This window comes from Lonchura striata, chromosome 2 (genome assembly GCF_050655825.1).
Source record: "Lonchura striata isolate lonStrDom1 chromosome 2, ASM5065582v1, whole genome shotgun sequence".
In the NCBI taxonomy this organism is placed as follows: domain Eukaryota; kingdom Metazoa; phylum Chordata; class Aves; order Passeriformes; family Estrildidae; genus Lonchura; species Lonchura striata.
Window position 1 is genome coordinate 92,291,714 of NC_140704.1, and position 27,187 is coordinate 92,318,900.

Genomic DNA, 27,187 nt, shown 5'->3' on the forward strand with positions numbered 1-27,187 from the left:
TCACTCCTCATGCAGGAAAACTGCCTATTATATTTCCTACTGGAAAGGAAACACAAACACCACCTCACCAAGTGACCAGCAAAGCAAACTTTTGGCATGAAAAGGAGGCAAGTAAAGCCTCTTAAATGGTTTCTTGCTTTAGAGGTACCTCTCTGTCAATGACTTACTCTGAGTTTTCAGAATGTGATTTATGGGCCTAAGGATACCTACATACTTTATTTTCTGGGAAAAAACCCCACAAACTGGGTGATGAAAGCATGTGCATCACAACTTTCTCTTAAACTCTGACTACAGAAAATGCCACTTTTCTTTCTCCCCCACATTTTTTCCTGTTCACCCTGGCCTTGCAGTGGCACACCTACCAAGAAGTCAGAAATACAGGTACATTTTGATTTCATCTTTTGATGACTCAAACTCATATTTCCCCTACTGGCCTATTTTACACTTGGGAGGTTCTTCTCTAGTCTTGATGAGGTTCCACCTTGTACTTACACACTGGTAGCCAGAGGAAGGAAACAAGGCTGCCTCTGCAAACACAATGTCTCAAAATGCCCAGTGGAAAGGAACACTGCCCTCTCCTCCCCTCTTCGGGAGCTATGCCTATGTTTTCCCCAGCAGTTGCCTCATGACAGCTGTATAATGGAGATAGAGGGATGAACTCACAACTCACCTCCGTGGGAGTGACCTACATGTTGTGTTGCACAGTTCTGCTCTTCTTCCCCTCCCACACTCAGTGAATCAAAAAATGCATGAACAAGTAGCACAAAGTCACGTGTGGATGCTGCCCCACTGTGCTCAGGTGTCTTTTTCTGACCCTTTGAGTCACAGATCATTTCCATGTAAACCCCATGAGAAGGGAGGGACAAGCTTTCCCTGAGATTCCTACACATACCAACTCCTGTTTAGTCTTCCCTACCAACTGACAGGTTAGACAGTGATGAAAAACAGCGTTGGATCCCTCCAGGCAAAGGAGAGGGAAATAAACCATCTCTTTCCTCACAATGTCACCCTTGGCGAAAACACCAACCACTGGATAACAGAGATGGATTCAGCAGGACTGACTGTACATATTTTAAAGGAAACCAGTGATTATGAGTTCATTTTGTGCAGGGCCTGAGTGTGCAGCTGACTGGCATGTGGCTACACAGAGAGGGAACACCTCACCTGTGAATCCCAGCAATGATAAGACATCTCTCCAGTCCTGAGCCACATCATCCATGTGCCCAGCCATGCCTCCAAGCAGACCTGCAGACCTGAGCACCTCAAGAGCTTGAAGGTCAGGAATGCAACCATTACCAGCAGACATATCAAACACAATACATATTTTATTGGTTTAATTTCCAAGAAAGTTAAAAACCAGATGAAAAAAGACTTGCATAGCATAATCTCTACAATTTATGAAGAATAATGACATCTTTTTATGCAGTCCTTTATTTTGATTTGGATGTAATTTTGACAGAAAGATGACCTAAAATTTTTAGTACACTTTGAAGGACACCATTGAAAGTATATAAATCATAAACTAATCTGAAATATCTTAGTCATATCAAGAAACACACAGCTCAGAAACTTCTCCTAAAAATGCTTATTTCTGTTTTATGATTTCAGCCTCCTGGCTATCATTAGAGCATGTAACAATCACCATTTTTACCCTGAGATTTGAGAAGGCCTAAGTCTCACAAAGAATGGAATGTGTCTTACTTACTTGCAATGAATTATTATTCATTGCAAGTAAATAAGCATTTGGTTTTCAAACATATAGAAGACTTTCTACATATAGCACTCTCGAAATACTGTACTAAGTCCATTTATTATCCATATAAGGCAAATATATAACTGGAATTATTATTTAATTATTAAAAGATATAATTTGGCAGTAATTGGAGGATTTAGATCAAAGAGCCTACATTCATATGAAGTGGTCTTATTCTCTATATACTCGGAAAGTTAAGAAATAAACCCTTATAGAGCACATAATTTTTTAATATAGCCTTTCAAAGTGTTTATGCCCCTTTCATATCTGCAATCCTTGGGGTTGCAGTATGATAATTTTTTTCTTCCTCTGAATTATTTTTTCACATTATGGGAAGGTTGTTCTTTCTGCAAACTTACAGTGCCTGCCATTTAAAAGTGACTTTTTGTACTTCAAGATTTTCCACAGAGTTATGTCATTGAGAAGAATTTGTCTTCATTGATGGAAAGGCATATCAGTACTGGCAGGAATATTCCACTTACTAGAAGGGAAATATTATCTTTTATTTAGCTGAAATATTCCTTACATATCTTCCATCAATCTGAAGTGTTGTGACATTTCCTACCAAAGTACCACAAGAATGTTCCTTCTGGGAAATGGACAGACTATACTAATGACTATGCTCATACATCAGAGAAAATCTTTATATTCCCCCTGTAAAATGGCAAAATAATTCTTGATCTAATATTACCAAGCCACAGGAGAGAGAATGTGTAATTGACTGTAAATAATAGGTCAAAATGACCAAGCATGGCATTTTTAAAGTTCAAATCCTCTCATCCATAGTTATCATACATTGCATTATGGATATTCACAAACAGTATTTGTCAAGCCACTGTGTACCAAAGTGACTTATTTTGTACTAAATGCAGTAACGAGTGAAACAGAGCTTTTTGAAGTTGCTTTCAATTTCCTTTTCTAACTTCTGTGCCACTTTAAACAAATGACACAGTGGTGAGGTGAAGAGGACAGAGCAGAGCACCAGAGATCACTGAAGGTCAGCATACAGCAGGTCTCTTCACATTAAATCTATAAGCAATCCAGAGCTATGCTGGCTTTCTACCCAACAAAGCAATGCTCTGCATAACAGAAAGGTAAAGAATGAAGTAGTTAAGGGATTTAGATGCCAGGAAACTGCTTTTCAAGGTTTCAAAAAAGCCTGCTCATTACAACCTCAGATAATTGACTACTAGAGAGATAAACTCCCTGCTTTTCAAAGCAGGCATCAAGGTGTAGACCTTGGGCTTTGAAGTGGAAGGTACAACTCTCAAAATTGATTCTCAGTTTACATACATATGAAAAACCTCTCTTCCCATGTATTTTATAGCAGATTGTAAGAAAAAGATAATGTGTCTTCTCATTTCCATTACAAAGCTCTGCTGAGAGACTGTTCCAGCTGAAGTGAGTAAAACCAGTTCTTCAAAAGAACCAAAACAAAAAACCCAAAACCCCATACATTAATAAAAAAAGGAAAAATAAAAAAAAAGGAAAGAGAGAAAGAAGAACATTTTTGAATTCTGATTTGTGCACTGGGTGATGACATTCCTTTTACCCATTCTTTGCTGCCCTGTGGTAGTTGTTCTCCTTTCAGAATGACTGTTTGACCAACTCTTTCACAAAGCTGCCTGCCTCCCTCTGGGGATATGCTCAAACAACTCAAGGAGTGCTCCAGCCAGGAACACTTTCACACAGCTGGAGCCAAAATTGCCCCTAAATCATACTGGATGAGAGTTTTGACAGTGCTTTTAGCGGGGTCAAAATTTCACTTCCCAGATTGCAATATTGCAGCCAGTCTGAGAATTTAATCTTTCAGAAGGACTTCCTGGAAGCATGAAATCATCCCACAGCTAGCTGGACACATGTTGAGGGTCATAAAACACCTGGCCTCAATGTATTCATTCTTGATTTACATCAACTTTCCATGTGGGTTTTCTTTTTTGCTCCATGTCTTCCTTTTTTTTTTTTTTTTTTCTTCTTTTTTTGTAATTTTCACAATAATTGATTCTTCAGACTAAGGTTTCAGACATTTGCTCTCATGAATCAGAAAACATGAGTCTTGTTTAGGAGCTTCCAACAGCTGTTTAAGAAGGGCATTATGAAATGAACAAAGGGTAAGAAAAAAGAATACTTTGACCTGGTTGAGATGGAGAAGCATTTAAACTCTCAAGAGTTCTCTTAAGTGGCCATTAGAGATGGCTGAGGGTAAACAAAGTCTGTATAGAAAATGACTGTATTACTTGAAAAATCTTTAATTAGAAATAATGTGTCAACATCCACAAATATGTAAGGAAACAAGAGTGTGGAACTCATAAAATCATGGAATGGCTTGGGTTGGAAGGGACCTTAAAGATCATTTAGCTCCAAGTCCCTTTCCATAGGCAGGGACCCCATTACATAAAAAATCCCAGAGAAGACACCACATAAAATAAATCAGATGGAAAAGTAACAAATAGAAAAGAAAGAAGCTGAGAACAAATGGATGGAATTCCTTCATCGGGAATGTGCTTTGCAAACGGCATTCTGAATCTTCATTATGTTTATGCCATGTTGGCATCCTCACATACTACTTCCAAAGGGGGAGACACAGATTTCCCAATAATACCCCCTTTTCCATTGTTTTCACACTGTCTACATATCACCTTGAGTTTCCTTTTGGAAAAGCTGAATGCACTGCTATTTTCATGCCACTCTTCCACTGTCTTCTTCCCACCCACATTGTTTCTAAAATATGTCTTGCATCCTCTCTCCTAATTGGGGTTTTGACAAAGCAGTAGAAGGAAGTAGTTTATTGTTGTGTTTACTTTCCTTCATTGAGATGTGGCTTTCTGACAACAAAGTTTGGCTTGTTTTGGGAGTCATCCACCAGTAAGACTTGATCAAACCTGTTGCATCCTGAAGCAATTGTGCAAAATAAAGTTATGGCTGCTGCAACCTAATCACAAGCAAAAACATGTAGGTGAGCTGTAATTATCAACAGTTTTGCCATCTGATAACATTTACAACAAACAGAAAATTACCAGAAGCAAATGCGTGGAAGCTTTTTTTTTTTTTTTTTTTTTTTTTGAGTAACTGACTACTGACTTTTCCCTGTAGTTTCACAAAAATTTCATCTCCACCATGGAATCTATCCTGAACATTTTTCTTCACTAGATGTTGGAGACTGAATTTCTGCATTCTCCTTCAGCACTGGAAGTACTTGAGACCCAACTGATAAAGTATCTGAAAAGGGTGAGCACGAGGGCTGGTTCATCAGGTATATGCCAAAGTTTGTCTGAAAAGAAGCAAAATATTTATTAAGATGCAAGGCATATTATGGAAATGAAATCTATAGAGGATCTAACAACCCAGATATGTTCAGAAGAAATACATTGCTTTAAGAATAAGGAGGTATGTACTATGTCCATGTAATTAAGAACATTCTTAACTCATTAATTATAATAGACTGGTAAACAGAAGCTAATGCCATGCTATTCAAGAAGAATAACTTAAGTAAGTACATAAATAACACAGTATTTCACAATGAGTTCCATAGTATCGTATATGTAATTCACACTCCCTCACAATCTTGTTATTTAATGTCTGCTCTGGCTCCTTGACAAATACAGTTAATGTATTGTTACAAACAAAGGCTCTGCAGCACGGAACACTGGTATGTTCCAACAGTAAAGATGTCTTAAATCTCCTACCATGAGTTATTCACTTTGTTAACAGAACTTTATTCTGTCTAACCTCTGTGAGTTTCCCTTCATTTGTTTTCTATGCATATTCTAGTATGTTTTACAGAAAATATTCAGAAAGTTTGTTTTATTGTTGCTCCCACTTGTTAAGAGTCATTATCTGTGAATCCATCCTGTATAAATGTTAGAAATACTTAGAATATCTCATTGGGATATTGAGTAGTACAGAAAAGAAAAACTGAATATCCAATTTGCCCACTGACCATGCAACCCTCACAGGCACCAAAGATCTGATCTGTGTATCTGCGTTATGTGAGGTCTTGATCTCAAGCAGTAGAGTGTTACAGTTGTGGGTGTGATCTGGAAATGTCACAGGAAGAGACTGGTGTGGTTCTGTGGTTTCGTTTTCCAGCAGTGGAGAATTTAGAAACGTGCAAGAAAAAGATTTGTCATGTCATGGCAGTATTTTCCAAAGAATTAGATAATCAAAAAACATGTAAAGTAGCAAAAAAAAGGAACACTGAATACTATGTTAAATTGATAAGAGATTTTTAGACTTCAGAAAGTCTTTGCTCTTTAAACCAAGGACCTTAGAAACCCAATATTAATTTTCTTGTCTCTTCTTGCAGGTTTTTAAAAAAAAGTTTTTTGATTTGGTAGACTACAGTCAAAATGTGCAAGTCATTATAAAGTAAATAAATAAGCAAACCAAATACAAAATTCTATTATCCTTTCTATTTCCTGATTACATTTAGTGCCATTGTTCAGATCAATGATCCTGAAATTGAGTGAATTACATTTAGAGCAGGTTAAAAAAATAGTAGGTAAAAGGGATTGCAATAAAGAAAAAAAGAATAAATTAATTTAAGGAGGCATATTTCACAGACTAAATATGAAGGCAGTATGTTGTCTCCTATTCTTGCACTGGGTAATTAAATAAAGATGAAAACAATGATGTAACAGAGAACAGCTCTTAGTCTTTGAAGAATTCATAAGAGGTAAGTTTGAGATGTACTCCCAAGTAAGAGAGATGCTGTAAAGCAGAGATCTATCCAAACATGGCCTCAGACCTTGAATTTGGGTCTTTTTGCTTCATTTGTAATCATAAGCATCAATGGGAAAAATGAGCCCTAAGCTTAGGTATTTTTTGCTACCTCTGCTATTCCTTCATCTCACTGGCATGTGACATGTAGAGGGCACGAGCTAGACCTCTCAGGCTTGTCCTGCTGCTGTCACTTTTTGGATACCAGTGGCTGTATTGGTGTCAACGCTTGGTGAACACAGGGCACATCCTTGTGGTCAGTGTTCTAAGATTAATGCTGAGGAATGACTGCAGCACTGTAAGATCCCAGCCCACAATGACTGTTGTCATTATGCACAATGACTGTTGGACCACCCGTGGTGCTGTAATGGTGTCAGCAACTGTTTCACTTAAAATATTTAAGTACATAGTCCTATTTTTCCATTTTTGCTTTTCTCTCTTTCATTGAAAAGTTTCTCTATTGGCATAAATAATGTATTTTTCAGCCTCGTGGTTAATAAGCTGGATTCACCTCCTAGTGCAAAAATGACAGTTGCCATGATTTTTTTTTTTTTTTTTTTTTATCAAGCCATTATAAAACAAATATTGTAAAATTAATATTAGTTTATTCTACACCACATTGCACACAGGAAGGAATTTTTTATCTTATTCATGTAAACCAGCTTATTTGATGCATGAAAAGTTTTTATTTATATTTACTGTATTGTCATTTTAATGTATCTTAAAATTAGACTAAAATAAATCTGGGCAAATTGTTCACTGGAAAGAACTTAATTTGCCAATTTTTGTTATTGAAAATAATTTAGCAGGATTTTTTTTAATGCCCATTCAGAATTATTTAAGAAAATGCATGTCTAAATGCATATTTTCTTCACGAGTTCTCAAATACTGTTTTAATACTGGTCCTTAGTATTTTCCTTCTCTGATTTGGCATCTAAAGTCTCAGTGTTTTTTTCCATGAGTAATGCCTAAGGAGTTTCCAAGGTGATGATACACTGATGGTGTACATACTTTTATTTTAGTACAAATGCCCGTTCAGAATCACCAAACCTTTTTTTGGTGAGTGTTCTTAAACACAAAATTTAGCCTCTAATTGTCAGAAGTAGATTTAACATATTTTAAGTAAATTTCTCTGTTTTCTTCAATAATTACAAATAATGATTCAGCAAGTAATGATAATAGCAATCACACACACCCCCCTGCCAAGGAACTATAAAAGCTGCATCTGCCACTTCAGCTCTGTTTTAAGAGAAAGATAAAATGTAGAAATCCTCCCATTTCTGATGAAAAATGAGGCTTTCAGATGGAGAGAATACAGCTCGCAGAATTATTACAGTGAACCTCATAATCTCTGCCTGCTACCTTTTCCTGACTTCAAGGGCATTTTATTCCGCATACATTCTTCCCAGAACACACCAAGAACTGGGCAGGTAGTGCAGGACTGTGAGCACAATGGCTTTATCTGGCAGTCAAGACTCTGAGACATTTTACATCACTGTAAAATATTACAGGAACAAAAAATTTAAAGCTTCTTGATCAGGAAAAAGCCACTTCACTGCTGGGAGAAATAGAAAAAACATACAAATTCTTGCCAACAGTGAATCATATGATAGTCATCACACTCACTTAAAGGAGAAGCTATGAAATGCTGTCATTTTTGCATGTTGTTTCAAGTTCATTTACTGAAACAACAGTAATGTGCTCTGCCTAGAAATTCACTGACAGAGAAATACCCTGTGTGTACTATCTCCTTTGGTAAGATAGAAACCTGAGGGGCTGCATCTCACAAAGCCCTGAGGTGAGATGCCCTCAACTATGACTCCTAAAGAATCAGTTAACACAGACTAGAACCTGATAGGGAAATACCCTGCTAGAATGTGTAAGCACATAAAATCATACTGCATGCTAATACTTATCTTTGGATGGATGAGTTCTGGATTTTGCCTCTCAGCTGCCATATCCCAGAAGATAAATTTATCTGTCCAGATCTGATAATATCTTCATACAATAACATAACCTCCCTCCCATCCAAAGATTTGGGAGATGCAATTATTAATTTTTTTTAATGTAATAATGTTTTATCGGGTTTAGATTTACTGGAATGTAAAGCCTTAAAAAAATAGGAGAGAGGATGTACTCACTTCTGACATGTTGATTTTCTATATTGCAAAAAGAAAAAATTTTAATGTTGTGTAAATAAATTCCTATATTGTTCTGTTGAAAATATCTGGACTGCAGAATGTTCCCTTAAGAATTGATTTTCCTTTGCTCTGCCTTAAATAAATACATTTTCCACTTCAGTTGCCAATGAGAAAAAGAGAACCATATTGTTTCAGAGGCCTATTAATTACAACGATCATTATTCTCAAATGTTCCAGATATTTGAATAAAAAGCATTGCATGGTGTAAAGCCCTGCATTACTATGATAATAATAATAATGATGCATCAGATAAGAGAGGTCATTTGGTATCCTTGCTAATGTTTTAGTAAGCAATCCAAAGGCATGGCATCTAATTCTGCAGGAAAAGAAGCTCTCCCAAGGCACAATAAGATTCATAAAGGAGGATCAACAGGCCCCAGAAATAAACATAAGCTTTTTAGTGTATGAAGGCATGTGCAAACATCATGGATTTCCCTTGATGTAGTGCTATCCATACATTTAGACCCGGGCAGACTGCTAATGCAATAATTCCCTTTGCTACCTTGCCAGCAAGTCCCAGCTCATAGCACTGCTGCAAATCTACCCACAGGGCTTCCGCTATCATTAGCGCTAAACGGCATCTGCAAAACACCAAAGAGAGGCAGGAATGCTGTGTTCTCCCTTTGCCATCCATGTGTGTTTTGTGTCAGGTGGTGAGGCATGTGAAACAGCATGTGGCCATTTGCTTAATGGAGTTATCTAGTCTTTCCTAATCTCCTGCAGTAACAGAGAGCACTCTGTCACACGAGGAGAGCTCATCTTTCATTTCCAGTCAAAAATTACAGAAGGAATCCTTTATGAGCGTTTCTTCAGAAAGCTCAAGTTCACTTTATAAACATGTTTACATTTTGTGTCAAACAATGACATAAAAGGTTTCATAAAAAGTAGCTGGCAAGGCTTCAACAACATGCTTTACATTTATCTGGAAAGATGTAAATTGCTTGGGTGGCTAGTTACAGTAGCTGGTTCTGACTTTCAGCTGCAATCCATCTATGCAAAGGCTCCATCTTTCATTTTGAAGCACCAGGTTCTCAGAGGAATGGAGAAAAACAGGATTTTAGAAATAAATATTGAACTACCTCCTACAAACGTTACATTATTTAGCTTATTATTGAAGTTCATTGGCAGTGCTGCTATTTGGGCCACTTGTTTGATAAATTTCAATGTAATTTTTTCAGATTTGTGTTCTTGGAAAAAAACCAAAATTAAACGGTAAATATTGACATCTGTGTCTCTTTTCTATCTGCAGTATCTTTAATGTTTTGTCAATCAGGTTGTTACAGCAGCTTTCCAAAAACCTGGGAAATTATCTTAAATCTTATTTTTCTGCAATAGTTTTTTTTGGTTTTTTTTTTTGGTTTTTTTTTTTTTTTTAGTTTGAATCAGATTATTGACAGATGAGAGCAAACACTGCTGAATTCCTTCAATGAATCTGCATCTGATAAAAACAAAAAAGAAAATTAAAAATTAAGTCTATTAGATAGCTCCTTAGCAGAAAAGCAAATGGTAGAGATATGAGTCACCAAAGGATTGGCTCTGCGATTTAACACAGTCACATGAACTCGATGTTCCTTCTCTCTCCCCGCTGTGAGCTGTGAAGGGCTTGGATCAGACTCCTCGGTTAGGTCTGCTGAGCACACTAAAATGCCATAGTCTTTCCTGGGTGATGCTCGCTGATAACCAGATGGTGCCCACCACCACAGGGGCAACCTGCAGGAGGAATGGGCTCGGAGGTCTTCTCATACCAGACCAGGCAAAGCTACCAGTTCCAACTCTCCCTTTCAATGGTCAGCTAAGCCAGAGCAGGGCATGCTCACGAGACCCCATCTGCCAGCAGCGCTGAAGGCTGGGGAAGCACAAAGGCTGAGTGGCCGTGTCTGCAGCGTGAGCATCGGCGCGGCAGCGGCAGGGAGAGCACTCCCCCGCGGGGACCAGCTCCTTCTGCAGAGGCGGATGGCTCTCTTTGCCCCAGTCCTGTCTGAATGAGCCACTTGGTTCTAGCTGTGCATCGAGAAAATCTCTTCATTGTCGAGTTAATCAGAATGAGAGAGGAGCTCGTCTTTGCTGTGGGAAACGTGCAGAAGGTGCTTTGCCTCTCCTGAGAATCTGCATCCTGAGTAAGGTTTTGTTGCCATTTTCTCGCCCAGTATAGAGTGCTTTCTCTCCACAGAGGTTTCAAGTCATAATCCAGTAAAACCAATATGGACAGAAAAAGCCCAAAAGCCCTCTGCCTCATGTGGCAGCAGGGAGCATCCCTGTCCCGAGTGTCCAGATGTGCTCTGAAGTGTCCCAGATGCTGCAGCTGTTGTTGACATTACTGGGAAAGGGGCCCTGTCCTCAGGCACCCACGGTGGCCAGGAGCCCATCTCACAGAGGCTCCCGTACTGTGGTGACCTGGAGCAGAGCCTGCTGTGCCAGCCTGTCACCTCAGGCCAGCGGGGAGCTGTGCTCGACAGCCGGCCCTGCCTGCGCCTCTCCCCAGCTCACTGCACCTGTGGGCTTGCTCCCACACGGAGCCACTGGAGCTACTCACCGAGGACAAGCGCCAGCGAAAAGAAAGCCCTTTGTTTGCTTAATGAATCACTGAGATGAATCTTTTTTTTTTTTTTTTTTGTCCAAACACTGAATGCAGTATTTGTAAACTTGTTTGTGCATTGTCTGGTTGAATGATTTTCAGCCTATTTGTTGTTGCTCTGTGCTGGTGCTGTGCCCCAGCTCTGCTGTTTGGCAGGTACTGGCAAGGCTCCCGAGCCACGACTGCCTGAGACACTTTAACAACAGGAGCTCAACCAACAGGAAGCGATGAATTTTGAATAAGGGTTTTCTGCTAAATAGATACATATTAGAAGATCTGTGAGGTTTTTGGGATGCCGAACTGTCTAGCCATCATCTGAGCGCTCCCAGTTCCAAGAAGCAATGCAACCTTAGGAAGCAGGACCCCAAATAAACACCTGTATTTCACACTTACTTTCTGGTCACTTTCCTAAGTAATTACTCTCCACTTTGGCTATATTCACATCTGCTCTGTTTTTCCTCCTAACTAATTTCTCAGGGTAAGAATAAAGTTTAGTATTACATGCCAACTGTATAATTTCAAACACTTTCTGATTTTTCAGCATATTTCTGTTCTTAAAAGACATCAGTGCATCAGCTTGTGCTTTTAAGATTAAAATAAACACACTAAGTACATACAGGATAAAAGCAAGCACAGTTAAAAATAATGCATAGTAACAGTCCATTTCTGAATAAAAAAATGTATTGAGCATTTTATAGAAATAAACCATGCCATATCTGGGTTGTAAGTGCATCCTCTTTGTGCAGAAAAAAAATCCAAATAGTAACAACTTAAGTGTGAATATTCGCTCAGCAGATATTTCACTACTCATGCAATAAAGTCACTATATCTTTCATTACAGCTATTTTGAAGTACTGTACTGACCTTTCTACCTCTGGCAGCAGACAGGGACTGCAGAATTTCTTTGTTTCGTTCCCCAGACTGTTGATCAATGCAGATTATTTGACATCTGCTACATGGACCCACAACCTGAAATTTTAGTTAAAGAAAGTTCATGGCTGTTTATCAAAGCAGTACAGTATCGAACAGTACAAGCTTCCAACCATCATAATATATTAAACACATATATTTTGCATACCTTTTCTGTGGTTTTTCATTATGTAAAAGGTCAAGTCTGTTCACCTAATGTAGTAGGTCTATTTGCAAAAATCTCACTGAATTTTTAATTCAATTTTTATTTTTTTCAAGGAAAACTTTCTCAGAGACAGAATCTGAGAAATACTTGACATTTACATATTTGTATTTCCTGATGGCTTCACTTCTTCTGTGGGTTAGCAGCGCTGCTTGCCCAAAGAACTGAATACAAAATTAAACCAATGCCTCAGGATTCAACCCAAGGAGGTTTTTCTTAGGTTTTAGGGCAGCTGAAATGCACAATATATTTCTTATATGCATGGTACTTTTAGATACTCAGAATGTAAAATATTTAAATATACAAGTTTACCTAATCAGAAGAAATAATTAATCCTCTATCATCTATTACACATGATGTTAACATCATATGCAGTTGTTTTTAAAGCTAATTGTTGTTTGAACTAAAATATGTTTTTAGGGAAAAAAACCAAGCCAACACTGCAACAAATTTCTTCTTAGAGCTTTAAAATGGAGAAGGATGACATATTGCACTTTCACTTAACACTGCATCCCTAACTTTAGCAAAGTTATACATTACAGAAATTATATCTTACAGTATCCCAGTATACGCATTCTACTTTTGCAAAATGTGCCACAAATTTCAAATAGGGCAAATAATTAAACCCTACACTTCAAACATTTTATGTGCTGAAGTGATATTTCAGGTTTTTGAGATGCATCTAGACTGCTTGTATAACTCTTCAGCATAATCAGCAGCATCAAACATCAGCTTTTTTAGAAAATTATTTTTCACAGCTCTATTTTTTTAAATTAAAAGAACAACAAGACAGAGAGGGAAATTTTTTTCCCCTGCTTTACTTTGTCCAACAGCTTCTACCATTTTTGTGGCATACTACATTGGTATCTGAAAGAGGACCTAGCAGAGATGGGAAAAGACAATGCAAGTTACATAAGCTTTGCTATTTTTGCCTTGTATACTTTTGTAAAGTATACCAATGCCAGAAATAGGAAAGGCTTTTATTTTGTAGTTTTACAGTAACTTATCAACAAGATCCTCAGCTGAACTCTCCAGTGTAACTCCAGCCTCCAACAAGCTATACACCATGGATTTTGTCCTTTGGCTTCCTCATTTCTTACTTATAGGAATTTTTCCTCAATTTTCTATAACTCATACTGCAGCTTACTGATCAAAGTATACATAAGAAGAGAGTAGATAACCAACATTTTTCACCCTTGCTGAAAAAGTGTCTTGCAGAATGCTGACCAGAAAAAAAAAAATGCTGCCTATCGTATCTCCTAGATTTGACCTTGGTACTCCTGTCATTCACACTTAAATTATAATCTCTAACAATGGATAAGCCACTTTCACATCCTAGGCAAAGCATCTTCCAGTATATATTTCATATCTCTTGGCCAGACAAATTCAGCAGAATATTTAATACATGTGTTCATCATTCTCTTAGGTGTCATGCAGCTTTCACAGATTCTTTGTTGAGAGGTTTTCTTGAAAGAATGTATTTACAAACGAAGTCTGACTCTTCACCATTTTCCTTACTGTACATAGGACATTATGTTGTTAGCTATGATACAAAGCACAACATACCAAAAAACCCTACCGGGCTAGAATTAGAAAAATTCCTTGAATGAAGACTAGGATAAGATGCAAACAACAGAGGGCAATAGACCGTGGGTGTTCACTTGTGATCATATCCAGTCTTTTGGCCATCAGTTGCTTGATTTGACCAGTAATGTGAGGTCACATTTGGACTACTGTGCTTAACAGTAACAAGTATTCTCTGCTGATGTACTGGCTAAATATGTACTGTAAACTCTACCTCAAAAAACCTGATTATTATTTTGTTCAGATAGATAAAGATAAGAAACAGTATGAATTATGAAATTCAATAAAAGTGTTGAAAAATTTGGCAAAACCTCTTAAATATATTGAAGTATGTTTGTCACGGGACACATCACGTCTTTTTTTTTTATACACACTTCATAAATTTCACCTGCACAAAGTGTGCTACCCATATTCCAGTCAAAGCCTTGCAAAAATTGGTTTATCTCCAGGAATCAAAATGCTTTGTGATACACTGGGGTGTGGACAGGAGAGAGAAGGTCACACCTGGAATTGCAGAGCACCTATTGAAATCTCAGCCCACTCTTCTTCTTCAAAGGACTCTGGTGCACTGATGACAATGTTGGCACGGAAACGTCGGATCAATTCCTCTATTTCCAATGGCTCCTTCAATCTGTCTCACAGGGTTGACAGAGCAAAAGAAAAAATAATTGTGACCCACACATATGACAAAATTCCCAGTTTGTTATCTTATGTAAGGCTAATGGTAAACAAGTAAAAAGATCTTTTCACTTAGTAATCATTTGACTTGTTAAATATTGTAAAAATAGAAGCTCCTGGAACCAAAGGCAAATAAAATTTTATTCTGCACATGCTGCAATGTCAGAAGGGACAAAACCAGCAGTTGCTGAAGGTGAAAAAGGCCAGTAAAATAATTTTATGAGAGAATATATCCCTCATATTATTATTATTTGCCTTTGGGAGGCAGCAGATTGCACCAAACGATAGGTGTTTTGAAAAAAAACTAATCTCAGTGTGGTGATATCTCCCCGTCTTTACAAGCATTTGAGCTGCCAGAGTGTAGATTTGTGTCATTGTGGAGAATGTATATGAGACAGAAAGAGCATCAGACTGCATACAAATATCAGAAATTTTGCTGCATCTTCGAATTGCCATTCTTCACTCTTCTTCTAAAGGGGAACTTGAACAGTACCAGAAAAAAAGAAAAAAAAAAAAAGACACTGTAAAATTTGCCAGAGGGTTCTCTCAGTGCCACAGTTAGTGGAGAAGAACACTTCTTTTTGCATTAGCTGTTAAGGCATGAACCATTTTTGATACTCCATAAACTGTACTGACAACTTAGGGATATGACATCCTACAGCAGAGGCAGAAACGTGGCTAAGCAGTGAAGAGAGGCATTTCTGACCCAAAAGAAGAAAAAATTAAGAAGAAAATATGGACAGGCAGTTTAAAATGTATTTTAGAGAAAAAACATGCAAAAATCAAAGTATCGGGAAAAATTCACATCAAGCAGTCTTGGCAGAGGTGCCTGTTCCGTGAAAAAAAAGAGCTTGGTTTTGTTTTAAACAGTCTGGATGATCTTCTCTAGCAGACAAAACTGCATGAGGATAAACTGCCTGTGCAGACTTTCAGTCAGGCCACAGAAGCCCAGCTCCACCAAGCCCCAGTGTTCACAAGGGCTCCAGCAGCCTGGGGGTAGAAGGTGGGATGGGAAGCTGCAAGACTACAGGTTTCCCTCAAGATCCCACAGGTAATCCCATGGCTGAGACACAATTTGTAATGAATGCAGGAGGTGGGAGCCAAGAGGAAGCAGATTATGCCAGTGCTCATACAAACAAGAAGGAAAATAGCAGTTACTTGTGAACACATTATGCTGCTGTGCTTCCCAGCTTTGCTGTGGGCTCTTGGAGTTTGGTTGCTGTGGAGCCTCTAGTTTTGACTGTGTTTTGCAAAATCTAAGTGCCTGCCACCCAGCCTGCACTGGGAGCATCAAAAGCCCAGTAACCTCAGAACTGGGCCTGCAGTGTCCTGAAGACAGCTGCTGAAAAAACCTTCAAGCTTCTACTAATCAACTCCTTGCTGCTGAACTCAGACTGCAATGCCCCTACCCCTGATCTCACTGCCTTCAACCTGCTCGGGCTCACACCCAGAATACCTCACCTCTCTTGTACCTCCCCCAGCCCTCAGAAATGCTTATAACTACTTGGCACATGCATCTGAGTAAATTTCCATTATTTCTTCTCTGACAAAATGCCTTGGTTGGATGGAGTGGCAGGTACCTTCATCCTGAAAATCCCAACATGGACCTGTTTTGAAAATCAGCGTAATGTGCCAAAGTCAGCTTAGGAGCTTTGGATTTTCACATCAGTGAGCGCTGCAATGAAGAATGCATTACCTATATTTAATAGGCAAACTTGAAAATTAATATTTTTATCCTCAGGGTTATAGTTTCAACAAGAAACTATAACCTCAAGCATTAGGCCAGGCCATAGGGATTTGCATGGAGGTGACCTGCAATGAAAACATGAGACAGACAAATGTCTGCAGGTACATGTAGCCCTCCAACAGTATGCTGGATTCTAATTTTTAATTGAATTGCTGTTTCTGTTTTAGATCACCTCTCAAGAGCTAAGTGAAAACTGGAAGACTAGTTTTTACTTATGGAAGATACTAAGAGAAACTATAAAAACTTAATTGAAAATTGAAATTGTGTTTCATTTAAGCAAAACAAAACCCAAATGCCAAGAAACTGAATAATAGTTTCTAAAAACCCACCAATATTTAATAAAGAGCCATAAGTGCAGTTCTTAAATGTACATTGGATAGTTTAATATTTGGAAAGTTCATATACCATTATTTAGTAACAGTGCAGAGTGAGGATGCTCTATATCTGAATTTATTTCTCCACCACCCAGAGAAGGCACTGCATGACAAAATGCATGGAAGGGAGAACACTTCCAACTCACACTGCAGAATGGAAAGCCAGATGCTTCTCAGTCACCATTACAGCTCTGGTCACATTTGGAGTTTCCTTTGAGGAAAAGGAGATTACAAGCCTAGTTGTACTGGAAGATATTAGGCGTAAAATCAATGTATCATCTGGCACTGAATGTTTTGCTCAAGTTTATTGTTCTCCTTTGTCCTCACTTGCTGCTTCTTACTCTTCATCTTTGCACTCAAATCCCTGTATCTGGAAAGTTCCACACTGTGTCTTATAAAGGAAAAAGCCCATCCTGAATAAGGGATGTCTGCAAGAAGTGCCATCCCAAGGAGATGTAACCCAGCCAGTCAAGCCTCACAAGAAGACATAAATTGTCACAACACTGAGAGATGGACTGCTTCAAACCTTTTCCACACATATTTCCAATGATATTCTAAAATTGCCCAACTGTCTTCTCCTGAAGAAGGAAAACCCTCAGACAATGCAAGCTCCAGTGGTCTTGGTGATGCTTCATTCAGTCAGTGGTTTAAATCCTGAAGCTATATACATATCCTCCTGCAGATATATAGATACATATATTTTCCTCTACTCAAAGCAGTAATTTTCAATGCAGAGGATATATTTGGTGGGTGACTAAGAGAAGAGAAGATTACTTCAGGAAGAAGCAAGAGAGAAGTTTTAAGAGACAGGAAGAGAGGGCTCAGATACAAATGCTGAAGGTGTGGGATGCACAGACATAATGGAAGACTTGAAGGAAGATTTTTTGTGGAATTTGAACCTTTCCTAGTTATATTCAAGAAACAAAAATTTCCTGTAGTCAGTATATGAAAATTTGTTTGGTAATGGATTTGTTGTCTTTGAACTATGGACTGACTCAGTGTTTTATTTGCTGCTTCTAACTCTCACTTTTGTATAAGTAAAGCCAAATTAAATTAAGAAATAAAATTATTCCAGTCCTGAAAATACTTTCAAAGTATTTCTCTTGTGCATAGTTATTCTAAATCTTAATAATTCCCATGGGAGAGAAATAGTTCAGAGCCAGACTTTATATTTTACCTGCCAGACAATTTATGTCAAGAAAACCTCTTTATCCTTGTTCTTCTGACAAATGGAAGTTGGCTGGTTCTCAATATCTTTCCACCAAATAATTTGAAAAAAATTTCATTTAAATTTTCTAAAGATGACTGGTAGGCAGATGATGCTCATGTGTTTAATCCAAATTTTCAGAAATCATAAAATAATTAGTAATTATAGCAGTTTAATAGCTATATATTTTTGAATGTTGAAAAGTAACTATCTCTAAATTTTCACATAAAAAACCTATATTGGCATCTTATGGCAAGATTCTGGAATCCAAAATCACCAAGAGATGTTTGGAGACAGAAGCATCTTACCTTGCAGAAATGTGCTCTTTCAGCTGCAGAATGCTTGCTACATTTATCAGGAGGTATTGTGCTTCATTCACAAGAGAGAGTGAGATGTTTGTAGCAGACGATAGACCTAAAAAAAAAAAAAAATAAAATCAATCCAACATTCTAAAATGATCATAAAAATTAGTAATTTCACCTCATCTTTCCTTTGACCTTTTACTCATTCTCACTAATAGTTTAATCATTTGGTTCCAGGCAATAAGGATATATTCCAAGGATGCCCTCAAATCTGCAAATGGTTATGATGAAATGCAGTTAGAAACTCAGAGATGAGATTTTGCCAAATTTGTAAAATAGTTTACAAGAGCAATATCTGTGCATTTTCAATACTCTTTCAATTATTTTTGTAATGAAATTTGGTCTCTGAATAAATTCTTTGATTCTTCATGACCATTTTTCTAAATGGTCTCTTTGAGTTTCCAGACAAAATCATGGTCATGATGGTAATAACCTCCCCCCCATACTGGTGCATCTGTACATTTTCACCAAATTTAACAAGTAGAAGGGCAGCAAAAAGTCAGTTTTGGTATAAACATAATGACTAGATCTATACTGGATAACTCTTTCAGCCTTTATCAGGGTACTTATACATACTAAGTGTGAAGTCCATAAGCCTGATTTGTGCATGAAGAATCACAAATATTTTTAAGAACGACAACATACCTTTTGTATTTTTCTGATGCGACTTGCTTCTCATGTCTGAACTTTGTCTTATCAAGTGACATGGACGACCAAGAAACGTAGAGAGCCAGCCAGCAATTCTTTCTCCACAGTCATATGTTTTCACCCTATTACAAAAAAATAGGAAGTTCAAATTTTATTGCCCAAACATTAATTTGCAAAACAGAAGTCAAATTGTGAAGATGTTTATTCTGCTTCCTTCAATATAAAGTACAGAATCCATATTGACTGATGAATGTGTGATGTGAAGCTCTGCATGACTAACTCCCCACTTCCTCAAAGTTTACTCCTTTCCTCCTGAAGTTGACTTTCACAAGATTTAATTTAGTTTAGTATGGAAAATTACTGTGGAATAAAGGGTTAATCATAACATTGAAGACACTGACTCTGAAGTACAATAAGTGGTTGCCCATATATCAATATACCAATAACAATATTACAAAAAAAAGTATTATGAAATAGTCACACTCTGGTCTGTACTTTTTGCTAAAAACAGAGAGGAATGATCTGAGTTCAATTTAAGATTGCTTTGCTGTGTGTAATTTTTAATGATTCAGTCAGGTACAATAATGTTACTTCTCTAATTTAATTCATGTTATTACAGACATTTCACATTAAAACATGGCTCCACTAACAGAGGCCAAGTATCTCTCTAAAGATGATTTCCATTACTTGTAAAATGTCTAGTGAGTTATGCAAGCTGGCAATAGAATTGCCTTCTTTACCTGCATATAATCTTTCCTAGAGGGACTTTGAAATCATCTCTCTCAATCCAAAAAGGCCACTGAAAATGGATGCTGTTTGACGTTAGATTCCTCAGCCCTGAGTAAACTTAATGTCAATCTTCCAAAATCCAGACATCTAGTTTAAATCAGTTGTCTGGGTTTCACTCACAGATAATGGAAAGAAGTAAGTAGTTCCCATCTATATTAGACCCGAGGATGGAATGGCTCTCACTGTGAGAAACTTCAACTCTCTCCTGACTGCATAAAGAGATTTGACTGATACCTAACTTTAAACGTAAGAGGAATGTGACTTCTTATGATGATCTAGGAAGGATTCCTGTAGCAAGGAAAGTGAAGTAGTTGTGTTCCTATGCTCACCTTGATCCCTGCCCAAAGGGCAAAGGAGTTGATCTGCATGGAAACATCTGCTTTGGGAAACACGAAAACAGCTACTAGCAGCAAAAGGTGCTAAGCCTCAGTACTGAGAGGAAATTGGCTTCGCTTTACAAACTGCTCTGTCGGGTTCCACTGAATTTCACAGGTACAAAGCCAACAGAACTGAAACCAAGGAGATTTTATAATCCTACATGGATCTGGTATCTCTTTGGTGCTTGTTCTGAATTATGGTGCAGCTCTGCATCCCTCTCCCCACTCAGAGTGGACAGGTGTCAACCACAGCTGCATCTAGCCAGTGATGCCCTAGAACTGGAATGGTCTTCTGGTATGAGTATGACATACAGGCACCGTGTCAAGAAAGAGACCAAAAGGTGAGGGTCCACATGAGATTTCACAGTCTGAATCGAGCTAGGGAGAAGCCTGTTAACAAGAACAAATGAATCTTCCATGATAACAGTGCAGGTGAAACAAATTCCTCCAATATTTTTTTCCACCTTCACAGAGGTTCGAGGGGTGTTTAAAATCTCTCCTGAGCCAATTTCCTCTGGCAGCCTGTTGGAAATTAATACTGTATAAATCAGGAAGAAAGTTTTGCCCTCTTTTTATACGCTTATTGTTTTGAGTCACCGTGGCTGAGTTAGAGACTCACACCATTCTTGGTATTCCATCAAATTCCACTGTGTAGCTTTTGTATTCCAAAACACGGGTTTTCAAATTGCTTTCCCTTATTGTCAGACCATTTTCTGAGCAAGTACCATCATCTCTTCAAGGTCTCAGTCAAAGTCATTCTGTTATAGCTCAATTCTACTTGTTTTCTGCTTGTGTTTATTTTTGTGGAGTATAACTTTACATCTGTCAGCATTACATTTCATTTGGCACATGTCAGGCAATTTATAAAGGAGAGCCTATTTCTCTCTGATTTCACTTGCTGTTTGCCTTGAGTTTCCCACTCATCTTTCTATTATGTCATTTAGCTTCAGTGCGTTACAACTAGTTCCTCTAGCAGGGTAATTTACAGAACAAGAATCAAGGACAGATGAAGTCTGAATATTGATCCCATGGGATATAATACAATGGGCTCAGTTCACCTTGTTCTTAACTACACCTTTGTCTTCTACCACTGCTACACTTCCCTTGATCTCTTTGATATTGCAACCTATCAAAGAGGAGGTTGTGTCCCTGCTTATTTCAGTAAAGCAGCAACCTTGAGCATTTAGGGTCTTCTAGAATATCAATCCTATCAACATTAGCTTCTACGTTAATAATTTATGTCACTGGTAGACATAGTACCAGAAAGCCACCTCCCTCTGATGTGGGCAGCACATGCTGATGGACAGTCCCTGCTGGGATGAAGGCTAACGCTGATGAATTGCTTCAGAAGGGAAATTTGGGCTCATTAAACTTCCGCAGCTGCTGTGAAATTAAACTTCCTCACATGACTGCTTACAGATTCTACATCATGTACTTTTCTCAGTTATCTCAGTCTAAATTCAGAGTAAGCCAACAGAACTGGATGAAATAACAGCATCAGAGCACAGATCTAAAAAATAGAAAATACATTCACTAGGCATTTATTTTGAATAAAAGCCTTTTAAACTAAGACTTTTGATCCCACTGCTCACCTTAGGCATGTTGCAGAAAAGACCCCTTGTTGCAACAACCCCTGACCGCAGATCACCTCCTGTCCTCTTGCAAAACACTGCTTTTCTCATTATTTTTAGCCCTGAAGTCTCCTCTGCTGAAACACTGGAAACTGGCATCAATGGCTACTGGGTCTCTGAGCATTTTCAGAGTCTCATCAATGTTGTTCACACATCCTGCCTTACTTTCTGTCTTATTTATTTGCAAGTCACAGTCCACTCCTTGTAATTTGCTTTCACAATGCCATTCTCATTCATTCTGTTCTTTCCTTCCCTCATAAAAACTCTAAGAAGTTTCCCACGAAAACTTCTGATTTGATACAATAAAAATGACGCAGTCAGTTACATGAAAGAGAAGCTACAATAAACAGTATGGCAACAAATTTTATGCACACAGGGAGAAAGATAACTCAGGCTGTTTTATAGCCTGTAATAGATGGGCTTACCATGGGGAGGCTAGGGATGAGTCAACACCAAGGGAAGTGGGACAGATGGTTTAAACAAATGACTCTTGGGTGGATTCCACTACCTGAGGAAAATACACTTCTGAGGAAAAGATCCTCTTTATCATCTGAATAGCTAGTAGAAAAGAAGGAGAAAATAATTTTCTGCATGGCTCCATGGGGAAATTGCCAGGTCTTCTGCTGGTTTGTTTATGTGTTACTCAGAGAAGCAAACATAGAGGGTTACAAAGAATTAGTATACCTTAGTGAAAGGAAGACATAAATCTTTAAATGGCTCTTTTAGTTGGACTTACCAAGAGACTCATTGAAAAGAAACATAGTAGATAATGCAAATGTACTTTAGGAAGGCACTTGATGCACTGCCACTCAGCAAACCTAATGAGACTGCGGGAAGTTCTTAGAAAATATGATGAATAAACACTTAAGTTCATGGATAGGAAATAATTTTATTCCTAATGATATATTCACTGAAGTGGTATGTCTCCTGATTAGAACTAATGTTATTTAACTTACATACCTGCAGTCAAGATTGTTAAGGGGACACTGAACAACATGGGAGGTCAAAACAAAATAAAAATAGTTGTAAATGTGGAAAGCTGTTTGTAACTTCTAAGGTTCTAGCAATTTTAAATCCATGCCAGTATCATCACAATTAAATGTGGGAACTGAATTCAAGTCCTGCTGAGACCCCCAGCTGACATTTGGAGGTAACTGGGACACCTCTTTTTCTCATGCTTGGAGCAAGTAAAAAAACAGATCTCACTCATTCAAGTGAGGGCAAAGTCAGTTTACTCTACTGTCCTTTCTCTCCTTTTTCATGTCTTAAAATTTTTTTACTGTTTTCTATCAGACATGCTGGGTATGCCAACTTACTTATTTAAATAGGACTACTCTCCTAGTCCACTAATCATTCATTGCTTTCCACCATTTTTTCAAGGACTTTTGTCTGTGTGTACATATGTTCACATCCTCAGTGTCACTACGGTGATTTTCAGCTTCAGTACCTCTCTGCTCTCACTTACCTGTGTGAACAGACTTTACTCTCACAGATCACAGCTTCTTTTCCAGTATTGTCTTCTAGCGGCACAGATATTGGGTCCATGCCTAGGTGGGAAGACAGTCATATTGAAATAAAAAAAATTATGATGAATGATAGGGTCATGAAAAAAGTTATATTTTTGCTTTTTTTCACCAGTCACAGCAGCCTCACAAACAGCAAATAAACTTTTTTTCCTTTTTGCTAGAATTATATTCTCTGCCGGCAGGTGGCTCCAAATGATAAAACAAAGCACAAAGGCTGCAGATGACCTTGGTAATCAAAGCATATTTAAAAAACACACATTTTCAGCTTTTAATAATTTCCTTCTCTGTTTATCTCAGGCAAAAAAACTGGCACTGAATTATGGCCTCGGTCATAGTTTCTGTTGAAAGGATGGTTCCTCTGACAAGTCAGGAGATGACGTTAAACACTGGTATGTTGGAGTAGAGGGATTGAGTGATCTGAAAGCTGAAAGATGGAGGAGGGGGAAGAACAAAAGAGGCACAGTCTGTTCAAAAAAAGAAATATGCTGTGAGACAAAACTACAATAATTTAAAGACAAGACAAAACCTATGGAAAACTGCAAATGAGACAATTATTCCCATCTATATATCTCTAGGTTTAAACCAGCTGGTTTAAACTTCGAGATGAATAGATGGGAATAAACAATCATTACCCTGGTAATGATCTATCTTAACTTCTCCCACATTTTTCTCATCTTGAACAGAATGAGCCAAAGAAATGGAAAGAGTACTGTAGTTTACAAGAACCAAAAAGAAAAGCTGCACTACTTTTCTTTCTGTTAATTGAAAACAATAATCTTAAAAGAAAAACAAAGTGTTTTACTGTGTGGCTGCAATGAATCCAGCTTTTTCATTACACTGCAACATATATTAACCAAAAATTTAACACCCCAAATTAATTTCCCAGAATTGTAAATATATATTTTGATATTGTACAATATTGTAAAACAAATAAGAATCATGCTCTACCTGCTCTGTGATATGGTGAAATCAAGTTGGCTTATTTTCTTCTGAAGAGTAATGAAATGTAGTTCAGGTTCATTGTAACACCACTATCAACTCTGTTTTATGCATGTTTTACAAAATAGAATGTGGTCTACTTCTTCTTTGGTTAATTATGTTAGTATATAAGTGAAGACAGAGGGGGAAAAGTTGGGTTCACTTAGAAAAATAATACATGAAAAAAATGCTTTGAACTACCCTGTAACAACCTGAAAAAAAGGCAATGTTATCATCTTATCAACTAGAACTTTTGGACTTTGAAACAATTAAACATTAGCATCATTCCCTCTTGAAAAGATGAGTGTGAAATATTTCATCCTGCATACACTCTTAACTGTTATATCTTTCAAATACTTTCTAAAAAAAGCATACTCACAAAATTTCCTTCAAATAGAATTTCAGGGCTTTAAAAAGGCTTTTATACACCAGCAAGTTTACCACATTTTTATTGAACAGTACACATTTTACACTGATGTTTAGGTCAGTTAAACATTGTTAATTACAATTTTATTGTATCTTTAAAGCAAAAAAATAAAGTAGAACATTGCCAGTTACTAAAGCGCAAAAGCTGTCATTCTCCATGGTAATTTGCTTGATAATAAAATTCACAGATGTGCTCACAGTATTAATATTAAAAAATTCTTATCGTTATAGTGCCTATTTTAAAACAATCAGAAAAATTAGAGTTCTGTAATTTCAATAGATTGAAATATAAACCATTCATGTATATTCTTTCATCAGTGTATGCACTTAATTCCTATTATTTTTATTGGCAGTAACACATGACTATTTGAAGGCACAATAAACTCCATAAAGTGCAATTAGCTGCTCAGTTTTGCTAGTATCTTTCTACTCCAATATTTTAAGGTGCCTTCTCGACACTCAGAATTTCTCCCACTGTGTAGTGACAAACTAATCCCCAACTTGCCAGAGTAATGCTGATTGTTAGCTAAAATGGAAAGAGAGAAATTAGTCTTTTCCAGAAATGTATTCTCAGCCCAATTCTGTTTGGCTACACATTTGTGTAGGTCAGGAACACATGCAATGTAATCTGTGCTTCCACGTATTTGATGGAGGAGGACAAGGAGATTTCCCTTGATTCTCACTCCAGTAATAGGATTTCTGGAAATGAAGGCACTTGCTCCTGCCCACCTTTCACTTACTGGGAGCCAAACCTCTAATAACTTCATTCAAGACACATGAAATTCTTTCTTTCCATGAGGGCTGGTTTAGAGTTAGGTACACTGATTTTCTCTAAGTGGGTTCTGTGATAACAAGGCTTTGTTAGACTCTGAACAGTAAACAAAATAGGGAATGCCTGTTAACAACCTCATAGCCTAAGAAAATAATTCTGACAAAAATTAATAAACACAGTTTCTCAAAATTAAAAACTCACTCCCTCTGCTGAAGAAAATTACAGCCAGTGAGAAAATATACACAAGCCCTTCCTCTCCCTCTGCTCTCACTTAACCCCTTCATCAGAGATCCAGGAAACACCTGGAGCTCCCCAGCTGCCATGGAAGCCAAGTAATTTTGCAGGCATGCCAGGCAAAGATCCTAAGCCTTCGGGCAGTGTAGAGCACCACTCTGCCATCCCTGCTGCCCACAGTGGATGGGTGGCAGGATTGTACAGCTGGGTGGGTCGGACAGCAAGTTCTGCCCATCCACAGCTGGGGCTACAGCGACACCCAACATGCAGGGGTTGAGGAACAACCCTGAAAGGGTGTCTCAGCGCATAGGGAATTCAGCAAAAGGTGTTAAAGTAGTTACAGTCACACTAAATCATGCTGACGAATTTTTCTTGGACAGAGAATATTAAGGCACGTTGAAATAAAACAGCCATAAACAATTTTTTTGCTAATGAAAAGTTCTAGAGGGAGAGGAAAGCATGTGCCTGGAGGGGAAGAGAGAACAGACTCATTAAGTTTTAAAAGTGGCACAGATAAAGTCTTCACCACACTCTAATAGTGTAACAGCAAAACGCTCTTAAAAAAGCTCTGTGTACTGCAGCTAGGTGGGATTCGGCTCACTCGGCTTCAGGCGCTTACCAGAGGCACCCATTCCAGCAGCACGGTCGCCTTGGGCTCTCTCTCTTGGAGAGGCGCCTCCAGCCAGCAGAGCGCGGCAGAAAGCGGGGCAGCAGCGGGACCGAGGAGCGCGCCGCGGCCGCCGCGCCTGGCCCGGGAGGCAGCGCCCGGCCCGCCGGAGCCGCTGCGCTGGCACACTCACCGGAGCAAGGGCACGGCAGAAACCGGAACAGCAGAGAAATTCAGCACAGGGACTGCGAGGGCAGGGGGAGGAGAGATGGAGGAAGCAAAGCTCGGCTTGGAAAGATGCGTGCTGCTGCGGCTGAGGAAAGACGGTTTGGGTGGGCGGCCTTCCATGTCCAGGAGCGGAGCAGGAAGGGACTTGGAGGTGGCTGTCGGTCACCAGGCCAAGAGCTACGGATCTGAAATGCCATCGGCCACCCACACAGGCAGCGAAGGTTCTGAGCTTCAGCACAACCAGCCTGGCTCAAGCGAGTTCCACTGCTCCCCACCACATGGATGCTGCATGCCACATTCAGCTTCAGGTCCTACATTTGCAACCAGTTACGGACGGGCTGGAGGTGTGATGATGAAAGCAGCAAGGATTAATGTGGGATTTGCGAGGAGTCAATTTACTTAATTAAATTTGTCTGCCATGAAATTATTTAAGTGGAAGATATAACACTGACCCATGTGTTTGTGAAGGGATAAAAGAAAAAGATTAAAAATTTAAGACCAACAAACAAACAGTGGATTTAGACTGCAGGTAAGAAGAAAGAAAACATAATAAATATTGGAACAACTCCCTACAGATTTATCTGCTCAGCCTTAGCCTGCTGGTTTGTATGTGCTCCCATCATTGTGCCATCTTAGGAG

The 27,187-nt window shown here is 38.4% G+C and overlaps 1 protein-coding gene across 7 annotated transcripts in view; it reads right to left on the reverse strand.

Moving 5' to 3' along the window:
• Positions 1 to 1,307: 1,307 nt before the first annotated feature.
• MOCOS (molybdenum cofactor sulfurase) overlaps positions 1,308 to 27,187 on the reverse strand; it is a 213,383-nt gene continuing 187,503 nt past the window's right edge. For 6 of the 7 annotated variants that reach the window (XM_021528759.4, XM_085571776.1, XM_085571774.1 and 3 more), the window contains 6 exons: positions 23,243 to 23,324; positions 18,978 to 19,102; positions 18,279 to 18,384; positions 14,469 to 14,595; positions 12,113 to 12,217; positions 1,308 to 5,024 (listed from right to left, as the gene is read on the reverse strand). In XM_021528759.4, coding sequence (XP_021384434.2) covers positions 4,878 to 5,024; positions 12,113 to 12,217; positions 14,469 to 14,595; positions 18,279 to 18,384; positions 18,978 to 19,102; positions 23,243 to 23,324 — 692 coding nt within the window. In that variant the 3' untranslated portion in view covers positions 1,308 to 4,877. Of the gene's footprint in view, positions 5,025 to 12,112; positions 12,218 to 14,468; positions 14,596 to 14,633; positions 17,440 to 18,278; positions 18,385 to 18,977; positions 19,103 to 23,242; positions 23,325 to 27,187 lie in introns of those variants that run through there. The other variant, XM_085571773.1, reaches the window with a different exon arrangement.